Source organism: Oncorhynchus mykiss, chromosome 8 (assembly GCF_013265735.2).
Source record: "Oncorhynchus mykiss isolate Arlee chromosome 8, USDA_OmykA_1.1, whole genome shotgun sequence".
NCBI lineage: Eukaryota > Metazoa > Chordata > Actinopteri > Salmoniformes > Salmonidae > Oncorhynchus > Oncorhynchus mykiss.
In genome coordinates, this window is record NC_048572.1 from 54,466,463 (window position 1) to 54,488,175 (window position 21,713).

General features: G+C 42.4%; 1 protein-coding gene across 3 annotated transcripts; it reads right to left on the bottom strand.

Moving 5' to 3' along the window:
• Positions 1-11,462: 11,462 nt before the first annotated feature.
• Positions 11,463-19,311, bottom strand: LOC110530141 (mitochondrial import inner membrane translocase subunit TIM44). 3 transcript variants are annotated; one of them, XM_021612984.2, is made up of 13 exons: positions 19,000-19,311; positions 17,404-17,508; positions 17,095-17,268; positions 16,804-16,884; positions 15,848-15,997; positions 15,422-15,555; positions 15,191-15,276; positions 14,817-14,909; positions 14,476-14,600; positions 14,143-14,193; positions 13,600-13,689; positions 13,345-13,480; positions 11,463-13,093 (listed from the first exon to the last, which is right to left on the bottom strand). In XM_021612984.2, the coding sequence occupies exons 1-12, from the start codon at positions 19,027-19,029 to the stop codon at positions 13,376-13,378; spliced, it is 1,224 nt and encodes a 407-aa protein (XP_021468659.2). In that variant the 5' UTR covers positions 19,030-19,311; the 3' UTR covers positions 11,463-13,093; positions 13,345-13,375. The 3 variants fall into 3 exon arrangements, with proteins under 3 accessions (XP_021468659.2, XP_021468658.2, XP_036841590.1); XM_021612983.2 differs by having other exon boundaries at positions 13,345-13,455; positions 19,000-19,309; XM_036985695.1 differs by lacking the exon at positions 19,000-19,311 and adding an exon at positions 18,299-18,971 and having other exon boundaries at positions 13,345-13,455.
• Between the last annotated feature and the right edge of the window lie 2,402 nt (positions 19,312-21,713).

The window sequence follows — 21,713 nt, forward strand, 5'->3', positions numbered from 1 at the left end:
ATTCATTTTTCAAACACGACACTCAGTCACACCCTTCTTTGCTTTGTTGATTACTTTCATCAGTTCAAATTGAAAATGCCCCCCTGCAGCGTCAACGTTGGTCCCCTCTTCACCATGGAGCTTTTATTGGCATCGTCAAGCTTGCTTGCCTTCCCTTTGAAAAGGTCAAAAGAAACAAAGCCAACTTGAAGCATAGGTCTATGTTTGGTCAGCCACTCCTTGTGTGTACTCAAGTGGATCAGCAGTCAAGGAACGTAAACACGAGTTGTGCACACTGCCGCCCACCCTCCACACTTACTGCCAGCCAGCCACACAGGCCGGTAAAATAGTTATGCTGGTGTGGTAAGGAGCCAGACGACTGTCACTAGATGTAATCGCCATTGTTATGCAGATGCCACAATCACTTTTCTTATGCACGTGTACATGGATAGTACATCTGATCCATAATATTATGACAGTGAGCTGGCAAGATGATTCGGCTTATACACTGAAAAACATGTAAAGTGTTGGTCCCATGTTTCATGAGCTGAAATGAAAAATCCCAGAAATGTTCCAAAAGCTTATTTCTCTCAAAGTTTGTGCACAAATGTGTTTACATCCCTGTTTGTGAGCATTTCTCCTTTGCCAAGATAATCCATCCATCTGAAAAGGGTGGCATATCAAAATGATTAAACAGCATGATCATTACACAGGTGCACCTTGTGCTGGGGACAATAAAAGGCCACTTTAAAATGTGCAGTTTTGTCTTACGAATGCACAGATGTTGCAAGTTTTGAGGGAGAGTGCAATTCTCATGCTGACTGCAGGAATGTCCACCAGAGCCGTTGTCAGAGAATCTAATGTTCATTTCTCTCCTATAAGGCGCCTCCAATATCATTTTAGAGAATCTGGCAGTACGTCCAACCAGCCTCACAACCACAGACCATGTGTAACCACGCCAGTCAAGGACCTCCGCATCTGGCTTCTTCACCTGCGGGATCGTCTGAGACCAGCCACCTGGACAGCTAATGACACTGAAGAGTATTTCTATCTGTATTAAAGCCCTTTTGTGGGGAAAAACTCATAGGTGCGAAAAACCCATGGGGGCCCCCACTTGGCAGCCAGGCCCACCCATGGTAACACTCCTGCCCAGTCATGTGAAATCCATAAATTAGGGCCTCATTTTTTTTAATTGACTGATTTCCTTATATGAACTGTGACTCAGCAAAACCTTTGAAAATGTTGCATTGTTGCGTTTATATTTTTGTTCAGTATAGATTCAAAGATGAAAACATATGTAGGAAATGGTCTCTGAGTTGACGTGGGAATTAACAGTAGAGGGTGCTACATTGGTGGCAGAAGGAGTGAGTTACCCCTATACAAAGACCTACCCTGAGAGCCACTACTTTATCCTCTATTCATCACTCTGGTAAAGTTACCGCAAATATTCTCTCTTTTTATGGGGAATACATACTGGATGATTTATTTTCTAAGCATGTCAACCATCCAAAATGTTTCGAGGTTAGGGTTCAACACGTGATATTTCATGCAGTGTCAACGCTTTGGTCCGTGGTAGGAATGAAGAGTCCCATTAGCTTTGTGCCTACCAGGTTACTACATTGTCAGAACCCACTGTGGCACAATCAGCCTCGCTAATTGCTTGCCTAATGGGATGGGAGGTGTGGCTGTTATTCAGATCATCCTATTGGGCTCCCGTCAACTGGAAGCAATTCACATGCAATTTTAACTTGGTGATAACTCTTTGTCTTATTACAATAGCATCACCTCTGTCACTGGTTACACACCATTCATTTCCATTGCTAAAGCTGTAATTACAAAGGGCCAATGGATATGCCTTCACAGAGGCCCATTGTCAACTGTCGTAGGTCACTCACTCACTAGGAGGTGGAATTGCAGGAGACATATTGGAATTACACTCCTGGGAGGTTGCTGTGTGTACACCAACTTACCTGAGAAAAGAAAGGTACAGCAATTGATAATAGTACTAGAAATGTATTGAGTGAGGGCCCAGAGTCTTTCCTGGTCAGTTCACATGGTCAGTGAAAAACTCCTGACCCTAGTCATTACATATGTTTACATGCCCATATAATCACGTCATGAATTCATGGATTTCTGTTTGTCTGCATTACCACAAAACAACACAACACTGGTGATGACACAAGCTACGAAGGACTGGCACTAAATGGAGCTGTAAGTACCCCAGGTTACCAGATGAGGTCATTGGTTAGCAAAAATAGAAACAGCTACCAGCTCTGAACTCATTGTCCACCTTTAGCAAGTTTCCTAATTTGAGGCAAGATGACAAGACAAGACTAATAGTTGATACTAAAGCCTTGTTCACATTGGCAATTTGAAGTGACTCAAATCCTTTATTTTTTTGCAAATCTGATTCGAATCTGTTCTTTTTCCTGCAGTCTGAACACCAGCAAGCACATGGAATCAGATATTTCAAACCACCTTCGTAAGTGCAATTTCTCGCATGGAATAGCCTTCATTTCTCAGAACAAGAATAGACTGACGAGTTTCAGAAGGAAGTTCTTTGTTTCTGGCCATTTTGAGCCTGTAATCGAACCCACAAATGCTGATGTTCCAGATACTCAACTAGTCTAAAGAAGTTTTATTGCTTCTTTAAATCAGAAGAACAGTTTTCAGCTGTGCTAACATAATTGCAAAAGGGTTTTCTAATGATCAATTAGCCTTTTAAAATGATAAACTTGTATTAGCTAACACAACATGCCATTGGAACACACTAGTGATGGTTGCTGATAATGGGCCTCTGTACACCTATGTAGATATTCCATTAAAAAACATCTGCCATTTCCAGCTACAATAGTCATTTACAACATTAATAATGTCTACATTGTATTTCTGATCAATTTGATGTTATTTTAATGGAGAACAAAATGTGCTTTTCTTTCAAAAACAAGGACATTTCTAAGTGACCCCAAACTTTTGAACAGTAGTGTATGTAAATGAGATATTTCAGCATTTCATTTTCAATAAATAAGCAAACATTTCTAAAAAAAAATTCACTTTGTCATTATGGGGTATTGTGTGTACTGTGTCAGCAATCCATTTTGAATTCAGGCTGTAACACAACAAAATGTGGAATAAGTCAATAACTCTGTACATGTTGCTGTAAGGACATGGATTTCTGAGCCTGTGGTTAAAAACTCCTAACGAGCCTGCAGAAACAAAAGTCGCACAGATACTATGTCTCACTTGCTAGAGGGACAGCCGGTGCGGTGCGTATGGAGATTGATACAGGGGTAGCTGTATTTCTGGTGTCAGACACAGTCAACAAAAAGTCAATGAAACACCTTCCACATCAGCCAGCACACACATCGCGTTAAAGACTTACACAGGTGAAACTGTTTCCGTGACAGGCATCACTGATGTCACAGTTCAGTTAAACTGAATAAGCTGCCAATAAACTGACAAGCTGACGCTCTACGTCGCGAAAGGGGACTATCTACCACTACTGGGACGTTTGTGGTTGGAGAAAGTCACACTGGACAGGCCATCAGTGTGAACACTAAGACGTGGAGACAAGCCTACCTGCCATCTTAAAGAAATGTGGAGGAGTCTTTCATGGAGAGTTGGGTAGTATGAAAGACATTACAGTGAAGCTAGGCACTAAGCCAGACAGCAAACCAACGTTTCTGAAAGCACGACCCGTACCTTATGCTATCAGACCAAAGGTCAAGGATGACTTGGACACTCTAGGAAAGAACAAAGTCATGGAGCCGGTCAACGTGAGTGAATGGGCAACACCCATCGTACCAGTCCTTAAGAAGGACGGTGGAATCAGGATACAGTGCCTTGCGAAAGTTTTCGGCCCCCTTGAACTTTGCGACCTTTTGCCACATTTCAGGCTTCAAAAATAAAGATATAAAACTGTATTTTTTTGTGAAGAATCAACAACAAGTGGGACACAATCATGAAGTGGAACGACATTTATTGGATATTTCAAACTGTTTTAACAAATCAAAAACTGAAAAATTGGGCGTGCAAAATTATTCAGCCCCCTTAAGTTAATACTTTGTAGCGCCACCTTTTGCTGCGATTACAGCTGTAAGTCGCTTGGGGTATGTCTCTATCAGTTTTGCACATCGAGAGACTGACATTTTTTCCCATTCCTCCTTGCAAAACAGCTCGAGCTCAGTGAGGTTGGATGGAGAGCATTTGTGAACAGCAGTTTTCAGTTCTTTCCACAGATTCTCGATTGGATTCAGGTCTGGACTTTGACTTGGCCATTCTAACACCTGGATATGTTTATTTTTGAACCATTCCATTGTAGATTTTGCTTTATGTTTTGGATCATTGTCTTGTTGGAAGACAAATCTCCGTCCCAGTCTCAGGTCTTTTGCAGACTCCATCAGGTTTTCTTCCAGAATGGTCCTGTATTTGGCTCCATCCATCTTCCCATCAATTTTAACCATCTTCCCTGTCCCTGCTGAAGAAAAGCAGGCCCAAACCATGATGCTGCCACCACCATGTTTGACAGTGGGGATGGTGTGTTCAGCTGTGTTGCTTTTACGCCAAACATAACGTTTTGCATTGTTGCCAAAAAGTTCAATTTTGGTTTCATCTGACCAGAGCACCTTCTTCCACATGTTTGGTGTGTCTCCCAGGTGGCTTGTGGCAAACTTTAAACTACACTTTTTATGGATATCTTTAAGAAATGGCTTTCTTGCCACTCTTCCATAAAGGCCAGATTTGTGCAATATACGACTGATTGTTGTCCTATGGACAGAGTCTCCCACCTCAGCTGTAGATCTCTGCAGTTCATCCAGAGTGATCATGGGCCTCTTGGCTGCATCTCTGATCAGTCTTCTCCTTGTATGAGCTGAAAGTTTAGAGGGACGGCCAGGTCTTGGTAGATTTGCAGTGGTCTGATACTCCTTCCATTTCAATATTATTGCTTGCACAGTGCTCCTTGGGATGTTTAAAGCTTGGGAAATCTTTTTGTATCCAAATCCGGCTTTAAACTTCTTCACAACAGTATCTCGGACCTGCCTGGTGTGTTCCTTGTTCTTCATGATGCTCTCTGCGCTTTTAACGGACCTCTGAGACTATCACAGTGCAGGTGCATTTATACTGAGACTTGATTACACACAGGTGGATTGTATTTATCATCATTAGTCATTTAGGTCAACATTGGATCATTCAGAGATCCTCACTGAACTTCTGGAGAGAGTTTGCTGCACTGAAAGTAAAGGGGCTGAATAATTTTGCACGCCCAATTTTTCAGTTTTTGAATTGTTAAAAAAGTTTGAAATATCCAATAAATGTCGTTCCACTTCATGATTGTGTCCCACTTGTTGTTGATTCTTCACAAAAAAATAAAGTTTTATATCTTTATGTTTGAAGCCTGAAATGTGGCAAAAGGTCGCAAAGTTCAAGGGGGCCGAATACTTTCGCAAGGCACTGTATGTGGAGTCTCAGTGTTGTCCACTGAACAGTATCCGCTACAACACATCGACAATCTTTTTCATGGGTTAAGCTGGAGGTCAAATGTTCAGCAAAATCGACTTCTGCCAAGCTTACTTGCAGATGCACGGGAATGAAAAGTCAAAGTTCTTACCTGGGGTTACTGAATTACTACGGATGCTTTATTCCGAGGTTAGCAACGATGGCTTTGTTGTTGTTAGCACACACCTACAGCGTCAAGTACTGCAAGTCTGAGCTGCACTGCAATTCAGATAGACTCCAGGTTACCACTTCCTGTGCTCAAGCTGGAGTCAAGCCAAGTGGACATCTTCTACTTCAGACAAGTGGAAAACACATCAGTCACTTCAAAACAAGCTCGGAGAAACACCAGAAATGACCCGGTATTATCTGATTGGATCGAAGCATTGAGGGGAAAGCGAATACATGTTCTTCATGCCAGGAACATTTTAAGCTAAATGTTCCGATCTGTTGTGTGTCAGCCTCATTGCTTAAACACGTTTTTTGGATGCTAGTGGTTGTATTCATTTGGGATATATCACATCCCACAACTTTCCCAGACCTTGTTTGGATATTTAATATCTCGCACAGAATAGGTCAGCTTTTATACTATGGGGGATAGTAGATTGACATTGGCAGCTTATATACTATCCCCCACAGTACAAAAGTTGATAGGCTAGTGCTTTTGCTGTTCATTAGGTCTACTCATCTTGTTGGCTGCCGAAAAGTAAATGTGGACAGTTCTTCCAATATGTGCCTCGGGAATTGGATAAGGACGCGCAGTTGCGTACCCGATGTGTCGGTCTTCACTTGTAGCCTGTGAGAAAGACCCAATCAGGTGATGGGCATTGGCTGATAAAAATTGAACTATCTGAGAGAGCCATGTGAGTGAGAGGTGCTTCGGAGCATGCAGCCAGGAGAAGAGAATTATAATGATCATATTCAGCCTAAGGGCACAATGACCACTGGCCGCAAAAGGCATGGATTCTTTTAGGGGCATTACGGCCACACAAAGGGGATGCCGCTGGGAAATCGGGGCATTATTATTAAATTTGAGGCATTATCAAGTGCTTGTCAAATTGTGAATGAGAGACTGACAAAGTGTGTGCAGCCTGCGCAAATAACAAAGCAGAGCTCATGCCTTTCATGTTACTTTTTTCAAATCATCATTAGTCGCATCATGCAGCCTTAGAATGTATAAAAAAATCAAAACGTATCGCAACGTTTTTTTATCACAACTAAAGTTGCATGAACAATTCTAAACAATTCTAAATTAAGCATATAGGAGGACCTGTTTCTTTGTTAACCGCTCAACACAGAATAGTGCGCATGTGTCGTTTGAAGAAAATATCCTTTCTGTTTTTTATTCAGCTATGTTCAATTGTATTCTTCATACTATAAAATACTATAAAAGAAAAATGCCACGGAATTCTAAGCAAACCTTATCTGCTAAATGAACCAGTGTAGCTTCTAGCCCTATGTCATAGCCAGATCAGGGCCTAACATAAGTACAACTCAAGAGTATCCTTACCTCAGAACACAAAGGAGATGTCAACAGGAGAGTCAAGTCAAACGCTGTGAAGGACAGAGCTTTCAATCCTGGAGAAACTGCCTAAGCTAGGAACTACCTCAAAGGACCAAAGTGGGTTCCTGCTGTAGTCCTTTCTCAGACTGGTCCTGTGTCCTACACTGTTCAGACTGAAGTGGACATTTAAAAAAAATATTTCACCTTTATTTAACTGGGCAAGTCAGTTAAGAACAAATTCTTATTTAAAATGACGGCCTACAGCCTTCATCTGGAAAAGCACACAGATCAGTTACTGTTGAGTAAAGCAACACTGACAGAACCACCAGTCAGTCATGAGTGGTCAAGAACTGTTACTAGGTGAATAATGTGGACGATTTAAGCAGGAGGGGGAGAAGATGTGGTGTATTGGCGCTGTGCCGCAGAGTATCATGGGGGTTGTAATGTTGTAGACCTTGTATGTCTCAGATATATGGTTGAACTGACTCCTGTCTCATCATTATTGAATTTCTATTAAGACGTGGTTATAAAACCCATGACACTTTTAACCCATTTTAAACACGGTGTGTTTGAGCTACAGACTTCTGTAACATCCTATTTGTTTGGAAGGGGCCCGGGGAAGGGTCTTTTTTTTTTTTTTTTTACAAAAATGAGAGAACTTATTAAAGCTACAAACTATTAAAAGCTATCTATGAAAAGCTGAGACTCAAGAACATGCACATGTAACATGTAACATGTAACATGTTTTTGCGGTGAAAACTGCAGTATTTCAATCATCTTGATGGAGCAGTGTGGATAAAGGTCAAATTTGGAGTACAGTTGCCTGTACCATCCCTGCGTTGAGGTACGTTTTCCGACCCATAGCTCGTGCTGGCTCCACGGTGTCTTGATCTAACCATGATTGCTTTCCGACTCTAGTGCAGCTCAGTGTAAACAAGCGGTAAAGGAAGGGTCGGAATCTTCTGGCAAGACTGCATCCAATCAATCAATCTGGATACAATGAACAGAACCTAACCATAACCAATCAGGACCATGGACAGCAGCTACATAGTGAGAGAGCCATGGAAGGCACTTGCCAAGAGCAAAACATCCCCATTGATTCTGTCAATCTGTCATCTGTTGTCCCTGTAGGGTTATTTTTACATGACCTACTGCACAGCACAGAATGCACCTTCTAGTGTGTCTCTTCTAATACTGAAGTCATAGTCTGGTAGCGCGTGAAAGACATTTAGCTGCAAGGACTTTGCTCTTGACTTTTCTGTTGGTGCACTTAATCTCCTTTCAGCTCCGCCCTGATCCAGTCTTTAGAACGGCACACTGAACCGTTCAGTGTGCCGTTCTAAAAACTGGATCAGGGCCACAAAGGATCACAGTCCAAATGTTTATAAAAAAAGGGTCAGTGTACTCTACTCAAAAGTAAAGTTCTGTGAACAACTCCGGTAGTCCATTTTAAAGTGTTTAACCTTTTTGTTTGTGGGTATTCACTGAAATGCATCTACTTTGTGTTTCCCTGTGTGTGTGTGTGTGTGTGCCTGTGTCCTCAGGCTCCGAAGAGAAATCAGTAAGAGAAAAGAGTAGAGGAGAAAGGAGGACAGAGGAGTAGCACTGATGGCCTGAGCCATTTATCACAGGAGACAGCAGTGGAATAGGCTCCCCTGTTATTGGCCCCGTGTGTGTTGTTTGAAACTTTATCAGCCTCAATGGCCAAATCCAAACAATGTGTGTCAGTTTTACAGATGAAAAACAAAAACGATGTGCTTACACTCACACGTGCTACATTAAAATTATATGTAGTTATCATCAGTGCCGATTTTAGCATGCAAATCTTGGTGGGGCAAAAAAAAAAAGTGTGATGCATGCTAGCAAAGCCACTACACAACACATTAATTGCACTACAACAGCAACAAACGGTGCCCACAAACTGCTAGGGCCTACATAAAGCTATCCTAACAGAAGTGGTGGTTGCTTTGCAATGCTTGCAGTTAGCCGCTGATTCCTTCCAAACAACTCATCTCAACTTGTGTAATCTTTATGTCCAATGAGCACGGATTCATTTTATCTTTAATTTCTCTTCATATGACAAGGATTAAAAAGGATTTTCCACTAGATTAATCGACTTGATTCATGATGACTGCTAGCTAAGACTATGAAAGCAAGATGTTGACATGATCAGTCCAATCAAAGCTACTATAGATTTAACGTGATTCGATGTCATTTTTATCTGTGGACAACGACCTTGAGCCTTCTTGGAAGGGCACTTGTAATTACTCTGTGGCAGGACCCAAAGGGCTGAAATTTTGGATGTCTACCCTTAATAAGGACTTAAACTTGCCGATGACGTACTGTCCCCATGAATGACAGAACACTGAGCCAATCACGGCGCAATGCTCATATTTTCTGCTGGCTGCCCCTCCACCACAGAAAGCATTGAGCTAGGCTGAAACACCTGCATTTTGGAGCTGCCTTACTGAAGAAAACAAAAAAAAGACCATGTGTGTATGCAGCTTTATTAACCTTATCATATATATTTTTTACATTGTTTGCAAACTGACATGTGATACGTCTTAATGCCTAAATAAAATGCAAAACAGGCAAGCCCAAAAATGCCCCACCTGCCCTGAATGACGGGTCGCCGCTGGTTATTATACCACTAAAGACTAATGCTGGCGAATGACAATGAAAAACATGAAGAAAGCCTCAGTATCATACAGCATTCTTTTCTCAAGGCAAAAAAATAAAGTGATACAATACATATATTTCCTTTGGTCGACGCAAATAGATGGATGTAAACAAAAGTGAGACTCTCTCAGGATGGAATCACAACCTGAGAGTTCCACAAATCTCCAATCAACATACTCGTGCTCAACGCTGGCAAATAATGTATCTCAAGTTAGGATTCAGCCCAGCGTGAACAGGGTTATTTTTCACAAAAGAACCCTGTTCTTAGATATACTGTAGAGTATGAGGTTTCTACCACTTCAAGAGCCGATCACTTTCTTCAACTTCCAGTGAGCTTTGAGTTGCCCCAACCTCTGTTTTAGGGTCAGATATCGTTTTACACGTCTAATTATTACATATAGGTTTGGGCATAGGGGAAATGTAATTCTAGAGGGGCAACTTCTACTTTCAAATGGACCTTATCTGTCAACCACAAACACCCCCCAAAAAACAAGGTTAAATCGATAGTCACAGTGCATTCGGAAAGAATTCAGACCCTTGGCCTTTCTCCTCATTTTGTTACAGCCTTATTCTAAAATGTATTAAATTGTCCCCCCCCAGCAATCTACACACAATAGCCCATAATGACAAAGCAAAAAGTTTAGGTTTTTCAAGTCCGGGCTCTGGCTGGGCCACCCTAGGACATTCAGAGACTTGTCCCGAAGCCACTCCTGCATTGTATTGGCTGTGTCCTTAGAGTTGTTTTCCTGTTGGAAGGTGAACCTTCGCACCCAGTCTGAGGTCCTGAGAGCTCTGGAGCAGGTTTTCATTAAGGATCTCTGTACTTTGCTCCGTTACTGATTATTCTCCCAGTCCCTGCCGCTGAAAAACATTCCCACAGCATGATTCTGCCTTCACCATGGCAAGCTTCACTGTAGGGATGGTGCCAGGTTTCCTCCATACGTGACACTTGGCATTCAAGCCAAACAGTTCAATCTTTGTTTCATCAGACCAGATAATCTTGTTTCTCATGGTCTGAGTCTTTAGGTGCCTTTTGGCAAACTCCAAGTGGGCTGTCATTTGCCTTTTACTGAGGAGTGGCTTCCGTCTGGCCACTCTACCATAAAGGCCTGATTGGTGGAGTGCTGCAGAGATGGTTGTCCTTCTGGAAGGTTCTCCCATCTCCACAGAGGAACTCTGGAGCTCTATCAGAGTGACTATCGGGTTCTTGGTCACCTCCCTGACCAAGGCCCTTCTCCTCCGATTGGAGGCCACTGTGTTCTTGGGGACCTTCAATGCTGCAGAAATGTTTTGGTACCCTTCCCCAGATCTGTGCCTTGACACAATCTTGTCTCGGGGCTCTACGGACAATTCCTTTGACCTCATGGATTAGTTTTTGCTTTGACATGCACTGTCAACTGTGGGAAGGTCTGTGCCTTCCCAAATTGTTGTCCAATCAATTGAATTTACCACAGGTGGACTCCAATCAAGTTGTAGAAACATCAAGGATGATCAAAGGAAACAGGATGCACCTGCTCTCACTTTCAAGGCTCATAGCGAAGAGTGTAAATACTTATGTAAATAAGGTATCTGTTTTTAATTTTTAATAAATGTGCAAACATTTCTAAAAACCTGTTTTCGCTTTGTCATTATGGAGTAGTGTGTGTAGATTGCTGAGGATTTGTATTTATTTAATCCATTTTAGAATAAGGCTGTAACGTAACAAAATGTGGAAAACGTCTAGGGGTCTGAATATTTTCTGAATATTCTTGTTAGAAACCCTTCTGTCAACACATTCATGGTCCAAGTAAAACGTTTCCATAAAAACTCCTGGTTTATATCCTTTAATCTAGAGCTCACCACATTAAACCATATTTTTGTTAGAATGATGGTCCTTGTTTTGATGAATAGTCCATCTCAGAGCATTAGATTTACATGTTATCTATATAGACGGCTGAAATATGATATTGCCCTTTGTCATGAGATATCACATTTCCCCCATGCTAGAACCAACTCTGAATGAAATACTCGAATCAGTTAGCTACAACACTCCCTGAAATATTATTTTCTGTTATTGAGTTATGGTTAACAAAAATAACCCTTTCAGTTACCAGTATTCCAGTTTCCTGATGTGAAAACCGTGTAATACAGACAAAAAATAAACGTGTAATGTAATTTTTTTTACATCTAAAAACAGCCATATACATACCCGTTGCAGGCAGTCTCTCATACAGTACCATATAAGTACATCTGGAAGTACTGAGAACATCAGTGCAATGTCTATGAGGTTCAGCTGAAAAAGTAGCTGCCTTACGACAAGCCTGACTGTGGTCCCACCCTAGCTTGCAATGAAGCAGTTTGACATATTTAACAGTTAGTCTGAACTGCCATGAGTATTTGGACACGTGACACGATGGATCTTTAAACATACATAGATATCCTATTTATCTTCAGTTTGTCTTCCCGTAAAAAGCATAAAACATTCTAACAAATGTCCTTGTTTTTGAAAGAAAAGCTCATTTTTTGTCCATTAAAACAACATCAAATTGGTCAGAAATAGTGTAGACATTGTTAATGTTGTAAATGACTATTGTAACTCGAAAATGGCAGATTTTTTTACGGAATATCTACATAGCCATACCGACGCCCATTATCAGCACCCATCACTCCTGTGTTCCAATGGCACGTTGTGTTAGCTAATCCAAGTTTATCATTTTAAAAGGCTAATTGATCATTAGAAAACCATTTTGCAATTACGTTAGCACAACTGAAAACTGTTGTGCTAATTAAAGAAGCAATAAAACTGGCCTTCTTTAGACTAGTTGAGTATCTGGAACATCCGCATTTGTGGGTTCGATTACAGGCTCAAAATGGCCAGAAACAAAGAACTTTCTTCTGAAATTCGTCAGTCTATTCTTGTTCTGAGAAATGAAAGCTATTCCATGTAAGAAATAGCCAAGAAACTGAAGATCTCGTACAAAGCTGTGTACTACAGAAAGCAAACCTTCACAGAAAGCAAACTTGCTCTAAACAGAATAGAAAGAGTGGGTGCACAACTGAAAGCAAACTGTCCTTTCACTTCGTGTCCGTACACACTCCATTTCGTTCCTAAGACCACACACACACACACACCAGTAGAAGATCCCATCTGCGCCATGAGGACTAACCACAAACACACCACTCTAGTACGCATCTGGAAAGTGACATGCCGCCACGTCCTCTTGACATACAGTGTGGCTCCTGGATGTGTGTGATGTTGCGGTGTACACTGGCTTGTGTGTGTAGATCCTGGATGTGTGTGTGTGTCCCGGGAGCGTCCCTTTGTCGGGTCCCATTCTCTCAAAGAGCCTGCTCGGTGCTGGAGGCAGACATGTCCAGTAGGCTCCAGGCCGCGTCGGGGTTGAGCTCCTCCTGGTCCCGACACAGAGCCCACACGTACATCATCCTCAACACCTTCTCCTGGGGGAGGGGAGAGAGAGGAAACAGGGTTAGGAGTGAAGGAAAGGTGGGAGCAACAAGACTTATCACCAGCAGTCGAGGAAAAAGGGCAACGGTTAGAAGAACGGGACAGAAGAAACAGAGTTAGGAACAGGGTTAGGGAAGTAGAACAAAAGATACCATCGTAGGCAGGAGAGACACAGGTTTAGGGGCAAAGTGACCCAGAATAAAATCTGCCAGGATAGAGAGAACCCTTTTAGGAGGCAACTCACCGGATCTCCTTCCACCAGGTCTCCCTTGGGACTACGAATCACCATGACCACCTGGGCCTGGAAGGTGATGATCAACACGGGGCCTTGATCCATGAGCTTCCCCATCGCCAACTGAGAGACAGAGATGAAAGAGTAACTGAATGAATGAATAAATGAATAAATATAAAAAGGACTAAATCAGCATGCTTCCAAAACGTTGGTGACGTGTACAGGACATTGCCCGGTTGGGCCTGAGCGACACAGTCATGTACTTACATCTACGTTGTCAATATCTAGGACCTTGGACTGGAACATTAGACCCAGGGCCCTGGCCTGCTGGATGGGGTGGGCCAGCTGACTGTATGTCTGAGGACGGAGAGAGAGGAGGGTTAAAACACATTCACAAGACATCAACCACACAGGGTAGCCTAGTTGTTAAAGTGTTGGACTAGTAACCGAAAGGTTGCAAGATCGAATCCCCAAGCTGACAAGGTAAAAATCTGTCGTTCTGCCCCTGAACAAGGCAGTAGACCCAGGGCCCACTGTTCCTAGGCCGTCATTGAAAATAAGAATTTGTTCTTAACTGACTTGCCTAGTTAAATAAAGGTAAAATAAAAACACATCTGAAGGAAGAATTCTATTTGGAACAAGAACTTTTGAGAGGTTCCTTTCATTTGAAAAGTACGTGGCCTGCTAAGAAAAACGAACACAAAATATCTCAAACGGAAGAACACAAAGTGAACCCTTTTGTTCAGACATCAATACAAGTGGAAAGGGTGAAAGGAAAAGAAAGCATGCTGTCTGTATGAAAGTACTCACGGCTTCATAGCACCAGTCTTTCAGCATCTCGAGCTCCCCGCGGATCATAGCCTGCAGAAGACAGAAGGACAAAGGTGGGTTCAAGGACATTAGTACGGAGAGAAAATAAAAGTATGAAATGTAGGTCGCTCTGGATGAATGTAAATGTAGTTAATTTACATAGATATTTAGCATGCAATATCTATATGTTTGAAACATCTATTCAACTCTAGTGGCCTATAGATTGCACCAGTGTTACACATCTCAAAAGTACATGTATTATTACAATTTAAAATAGCAAAATATTGATCAACAAAAATGCTTAAAAAGTGTTAAAGTGTTCGGACCCCTTACCTCTAGGATGTTGGGGATGATGTCCTTCTCACACTGTTTGAGAAAGGAGTCCTTGTCGAAGCTGGGATCTGCCTTTAAGATCTCCGTCAGCACCTGAGACATCTCCGTGGTAGAGAAGAGACCACCTGCCAACCAAATAAACAAGGATTTAATGGCAAAATAGTGGAAACTTACGTAGTCCTGCCATCTATCAGAACTTACGAAAGAAAATAGGGTAGTCACCTAGTGGCCACGGACATAACAGACAATATAACAGAGAAATTATTGAATGCACCCCCTAAACCCCTGACTGATATGATTATTCAACAGACAGATTTTTTTTATAAGGAGAGGTTGTTTACCTAGTAGATCGGTGACTCTGTCGGTCACGGCTCGAGATGCTCTGACAAGGGCGTTGTCACTCTCGTCATACTTCATTTTCATCTCAAAGAACCCTGAGGAGAGAGGAGAAGCAACATAAGAAATACTGAACTGAAATTATCCCAAAGACTTCCAAGACTCTGGGACCATCCACAGATAATCGAATAAGATACAATGTCATAGAAAATGTTTCTGATCAGGAAAAATCCCATTTCTGATAGGCTTGACATTGAGGTATACCTTGCCAACGAATATAGTGCCACCTGCTGACAGGCCAGTGAAGTGCACTCAACCATAAGATGTGACCTATGATTACATCACTCATGTCTGATGAAATACAATAACATTGTCTTACTGTTGAAAACCATGTTGTTGTCTTTAAAGTCCTTCCACTGTGTGTACCACTTAGAATCCTTGTGCAGCACAACACCCATGTCCTCTCTATAAATCAACATAGACTGGTTACATCAATAGGTTGTATTTCCTAATAATTTCAAGCACGGCTGAATGGACACCCATTGCATTGTCAGTGAATGGGAAAACGTATCTGTTAAAAGTATGTCATGGCTATGAACAAGGGACATACTCGTTGGCCTCAAACACTCGGTTGTCGCTCTCCCCTCCCTTGGAGGAGAATTCCCTCCTCTTCCTGAGTTGAGAAGGAGCCCTGTAAGTACCATCGTCCACCACATCAATCTCTCTCTTCACTGACTCCATCCCCTGTACACACAAAGAGGGGAACAGATGAGGTCAGTTAAATGATGCCATAGAATCCATGACATTTGACACCATTTTCAGCCTCGAGTTGATGCTTCAATGTCCCTCAACGGCTGGTATTTAACCAAAACAATTGGTAACACCTTCTACATAATGATCAGTAATAACCATGTAACCAAGCCAATTCTTAAGCAGGAGCTGGGTTAAAAGCAGACCAAGAACTAAAAAGAATAAAGCGTTAACACATTTCCTTCGATGGAGAGGTGGGTTGCTTGTTTAAATGTCAGTCTCTGACCTGTGAGATGGCCCTGAAGGCGCTGGTCACTCCCAGCTTCTCTCCCCCCTTGGACACAGACTCAACTGAGTGCCTGGCAGTCTTGGCTGCCTCCTCCACCCCCTCCTTGATTTTCTTCCCCAGGTCTGTACGGGTCACCTCCTCAAGGCCCTGGACAAACAGACAGACATAGACAGAATGACTTCAGAGTTCAGGCATTATCATGGATGTGAGAAAGACTGTGGTGAGCTACTTTAAAACATTAATTGTTACAGGACAGTACTGTTTTACTGTAGCACCGCAAATTTTCGGCCAACCTTAACTTGACGATACTATCTTCGTTCTCGATTTGGTCAAACATGTTTCTTATAAAATGTCTGTGTCCAGTTGCAGGTGGTTCGTTTTGAATTTAGAAAATGTGCCAAAGCAATCCAACAATGTCCATTTCAAATCTTCTCTCATCGATTGAGACTGGTGGGTTCACCCCAAAGTGCCGCAAGTCACGAAGACACTCACCTGTCTCGATCAATGAGAGAAGATTTGAAACAGGCAAGATGAGCATTTTCTAAATTCAAAATGAACCACCTGCAACTTGGACACGGACATTTCAGAAGATAGGTTAGGCCGAATCGAGAACGAAGATAGTATCGCCAAGTTAAAGTTGGTCGTAAAATATCTGCGCTAAGCCAAACAGTACCTATCCTCTAACTAACAGGTAATGGAAAATCACATTAGCCTGTGTAGCCCGCTACTATAAACAGTACGTTATAATTGTATTTCTGGGTTGGCACTAAGATAGAAGTTCAACTGATAAACTGTAAACACATGCAATTATATTAAGGAATATACAAATATAGATAAACCCCATTGATAGGATATAAAGGACTTGAAACGCTTGCACTTTGGCCTAATACTAACTTCTGATGTCAATAACTTTTCTTCTAGAAATCATTTGTAAGAGTGTGAAAATGACTCACCTCCTTCACAGTTTCAGACAGAGTCCCAAAGGTCTTCTTGAACACCTCAGAGGTCTTAACGGTTTCAGACTCAATGGTTTTCTGGAGGAAATAAAGAAATGAGCTTGATGAGTGTCCTTGATCACAAGTATGTGTGTGCCCAGCACTGACACAACCTTTTGAACTTATTGTCAAGACCTTCGATAGTTGAAGATTAGTGATGGGCTGGCGAAAAAAAAGTCTGCACAACCAAGGTTGGTACCATTGCCTTAAAGAGAGACAATACATTCCAAAATAACAATTTAAGCTTACAAATTTCCTCCGAGCCTGTTGCAGGGCATCCGACTCCTCTAGCCTCTTGGCCTCCTCTCTGAACTTCTTGATGTTCTCCTTCATCTCCTTGTCCTTACCAAACTCCTGCCTCAGGTTCTCCACAAACTCCCCGAAAAAGCCTTTACGACTAGGTCGTTCTGACGCATACCGCACCTGGGAGAAAGAGGGCACAATTATGAGTGAATGACAGATACAATGTTAAGAGTTTGTGTGTTAGCTAACGCTAGTTAGCTACCTCCAGATCTATCATTATTTGAAGGCCAATGGTGATACTGCTTTGGTCTTTACCTGCACAGGGACAGCCGGAGACCCACATATCCTGTAGGCATCTCCTCTATTGAATGAGGAGACGACAGCACGGGATGACAGGAGTAGAAGACGTCTTCCGACCAGCTAAAGAGAACAACAACATAGGCCAGGGATGGGCAACTTTGATGGGGGCCACAAAAAATCTGAATTCATCATGAGGAGCCGGGATCTGCGTACCCAGCGGGTCTGCATACCCACATCCATACACACCTCCTTGCGAGCAAAACATTAGTGGCCCCGCTCTTGACAGCAGAGAGAACATTTCTACATTTTAGAGCTAATTTCAAGCATTTCTACACATCTTGCCATGAGGTGTAGAGAAAATGTTGCAGTTTTAAAATAAAGTTTGTAGCAATTGTACACATTTTTCCATGGGGAGGAGAGAAGATTTTGAAATGTTATAACTAATTTCCTGCAATTCAGCTCATTCTGCCATGGGGAGGAGAGGAAAATGTGCTATTTTACAGTTAATTTCATGCCATTCTATACATTTTGCCATAGGGTGGAGAGAAATGTTTGCATCTTTTCTTAAATATTATATCTGAGAGATTTACTACCAAAATCAGTGGGGCCCCTGGGTAATTCGACCATAAGTTTAGATAGCTGACTGCAAAACTAATTTAGCAACCTAAAAAAAAAAAACTTCTCAACAGCAAATTGAGACCCAGTCTGATTTCCCCAAAATAATCCCTGATGTAGGCTATAACAAAATATCCCTATTGACCCTATTACAAAATATCCCTACTGACGCTATGACAAGACATTCCTACTGACGCAATGACAAGACATTCCTACTGACGCTATGACAAGACATTCCTACTGACGCTATGACAGGACATTCCTACTGACGCTATGACAGGACGTTCATACTGACTTGCTTGATAGATGTGATTTCTGCTCTTCACTCCGTTGTCAGTTTAGCTTACATTTCTTTGATTTTAGTAGCACAAAGCATTTTTGTAGTTTTCGGTTTGGCTATTTGTTTCAAGTGTATGTGGCGGTTCTAGCTTGTATGGGGCGAACCACCCCTTCAGCCCTGCCCCCGGCAAGATGCCGCCCGTACCTAAATCCGCTACTGATTTGTATTCGTCTATAAATATTTATCTTTGCCAAAATTGGCCGGGGTAATTTAGGCCGTCATTGTAAATAATAATTTGTTCTTAACTGACTTGCCTGGTTAAATAAATAAAAAAAAAACATTGCAATGAAAGCTATTACAAAACATGCTCTAACTGTCCTGGCTATGGTGAGCTATTATTTACAGACGTGTTTGATGTACGAATTATTTCCGACAAGCAGACGAACTGACCAGTTATGTACAATATTAATAGGCTATGGAGAACGCTTGAAATGTTTAGCGTTCTCGCTAGCTAGCATATGTTCACGAACGAACACCGACTGGCCCATTCATCTATTCATAACTGTCTTCAGATGATAACGTTTTCACGAAATAACGTAAAATGAGTGTTCCTTTTAAACGTTAAATATAGAGCCCTAAAACAATTTCGTCAACATCCACTCTTCAGCAGTGCAAGCCAGGGGGAGAAATGTGAAAACGAATGTGCATAATCTCACCTCATAGCACCGACACACGGAGGCTGCCATCTTGAGTGATGGCGCACGTGACGTGACCACGTGTAACTCCGCTGAGGGTTTCACTAGTTTACCAAAACCACAAAGTCAAAATTGGTTGTATCATAAATATTTATGAAAACAAAAAAATAGATGTTTGGTCTTAGTTTAAGGTTCGCGTTAGCCAAAATGTTAGCAGTGTGGTTAAGGTTAGGGTTAACATCAGATTTCAAGAAGATAAATTGTAGAACTGGGCAGGGTTTAGCCATAATTTCGACTGTGACCGTGGTAACTAGGGACGACCCTCCGCTATAGAGATAGTCGAACAAGGAGAAAGTAGGATAGAGGAATCCCATTGGCAATGACCGCAAGTAAGCAACTGACTGTCGACCAATCGCATTCACGTTGTCATGCTGCTTCACGGAGTTGCTAAACTAATCATCACGCAATCCCTTCTCGGGGTATGAATCGAGAAACCTGCCTATTTTCCTCGAAAGTACGCGTTGTCATGATTCCAAAGCTCTACGAAATTACAGAGAACACGTTAATTATCTCACATCTTGGAAAATATTTGTTGACGAAATTCATGCTACTGTTGGGTTTTTGAGTTTGCGCCCAATACACTCCTTGAAGGAGCGCTCTCTTTATCACAATATCGCCAAAAATGCACCGCTCGGCCTATTGACGACGCATGGGCAACGTACACAATAGGTCTTCAAACGAATCCAATGGAATTCCCCACCTCGTCAAAAGTATCTGTGCTCTTAATCAGACAGTTTACCACTGGAAAAAAATGGTCAAGGTTCCTGTCTGGGTGTTCCCTCTCAAATTTCAAGTTTGAAGTTTTTATTGTTGATTGTGAAATACATTTCTTGCTTGCTCTTTCCCAACATTGCAGTAATCAATATCAGTACTACTACAAAACAATTAAAAGTAAAGTAGAACAAAAACACACAAGACACAAATAAGAACAAGAGAAAGTAAGTAAGCTATATACAGAGTCAGTTCCAGAGTCAGTGCCAATACCATATTTATAATGTGAAGGAATACTGGAGTGATAGAGGTAGATATGTACAGGGTAGGGTGACTAGGCATCAGGATGTATGATAAACAGAGTAGCTGCAGCATATATGATGATTGTATTTGAGTGTGTGTGTCCGTGCGTGTAACGTCAGTATGAATGTGTGCGTGTGTTATGTGTGTGTGAGCAAATTAATTGTGAGTGAGTGTGTAGAGTGTGCATAGAGTGGGTGTGCATAGTGGAAAAGTAAAATAGAAGTGTCAATGCAGATTAGCCATAAAAAAAATGATTAGCAGTCTTACGGATTGGGGATAGAAGCTGTTCAGGAGCCCGTTGGTGTCAGACTTGTTGCTCCTCTTGCCATGCGGAAGCAGAGAGAGCATTGGCTTGGGAGGCTGGAGTCTAACAATTTTCCAGGCCTTCCTTTCACACCACCTGATACACAGGTCCTGGATGGCAGGGAGCTCAGCCCCAGTGATGTCCTCAACTGTCTGCAACACCCTCTGTAGCACCATGTGATCAAGGGCGGTGCAGTTGCCATACCAAGCAGTGATACAACCAGTCAAGATGCTCTCAATGGTGCAACTGTAGAACCTTTAGAGGTTTTGAGGGCCCATGCCAAATCTTTTCAACCTAAGGGGGAAGAGAGGCTGTTGCGCCTTCTTCACGACTGTTTGCATGTGTGTGGACCATTTTAAGTCCTTAGTTATTTGAACACCAAGGAACTTGAAGCCCTCGACCCGCTCCACTGCAGCCTTGGTCTTACTGACATCGTTAGCAACTTGAAAATGGTGTTGGAGTTCTGCGTGGCCACGCAGTCATGGGTGAACAGAGAGTACAGGAGTGGACATAGCACACAACCCTGTGGGGCATGTGTGTTGAGGGTCAGTGTGGCGGAGGTGATGTTGTCTACCCTCACCACCTGGGGTCGGCCCGTCTGGAAGTCCAGGATCCAGTTGCAGAGGGAGGTATTCAGTCCCAGGGTCACAAGCTTGGTGATGAACTCGGAGGGGACTATGGTGTTGAACGCTGAGCTGTAGTCAATGAACAGCATTCTCACATAGGTATTTCTCTTATCTAGGTGGGTGAGGGCAGGGTGGAGTGCAATTGAGATTGCGTTGTCTGTTGGGGCAGTATGTGAATTGGAGTGGATCCAGGGTGGCTGGGATGATGGTTTTGAGGTGAGCCATGACCAGCCTTTCAAAGCATTCCATGGTTACAGATGTGAGTGCTACAGTACGGGATGATAGTCATTTAGACAGGTTACCTGGGTGTTTTTGGGCACAGGGTCTATGGTGGTCTGCTTGAAACATGTAGGTATTACAGACTGGGTCAGGGAGAGGTTGAAAATGTCAGTGAAGACACTTTCCAGCTGGTCAGCACGTGCTCTGAGTGTGCATCTTGGCAATCCTTCTGGCCCTGCAGCCTTGTGAATGTTAATTTGTTTAAAGGACTTACATCGGCTATGGAGAGCATGATCACACAGATGTGAGTGCTACAGGGCGGTAGTCATTGTGGCAGGTAGCGTTGAGTTCTTGGGAACAGGAATGATGGAGGTCAGTTTGAGACATGGGGATTACAGACTGGGAGAAGGAGAGGTTGAAAAGGATTGTGAATATGCCTGACAGCTGTTCTACGCATGCTCTGAGAACGCGCCCTGGAATGCCGTCCTGCCCCGTGGCCTTACGAATGTTGG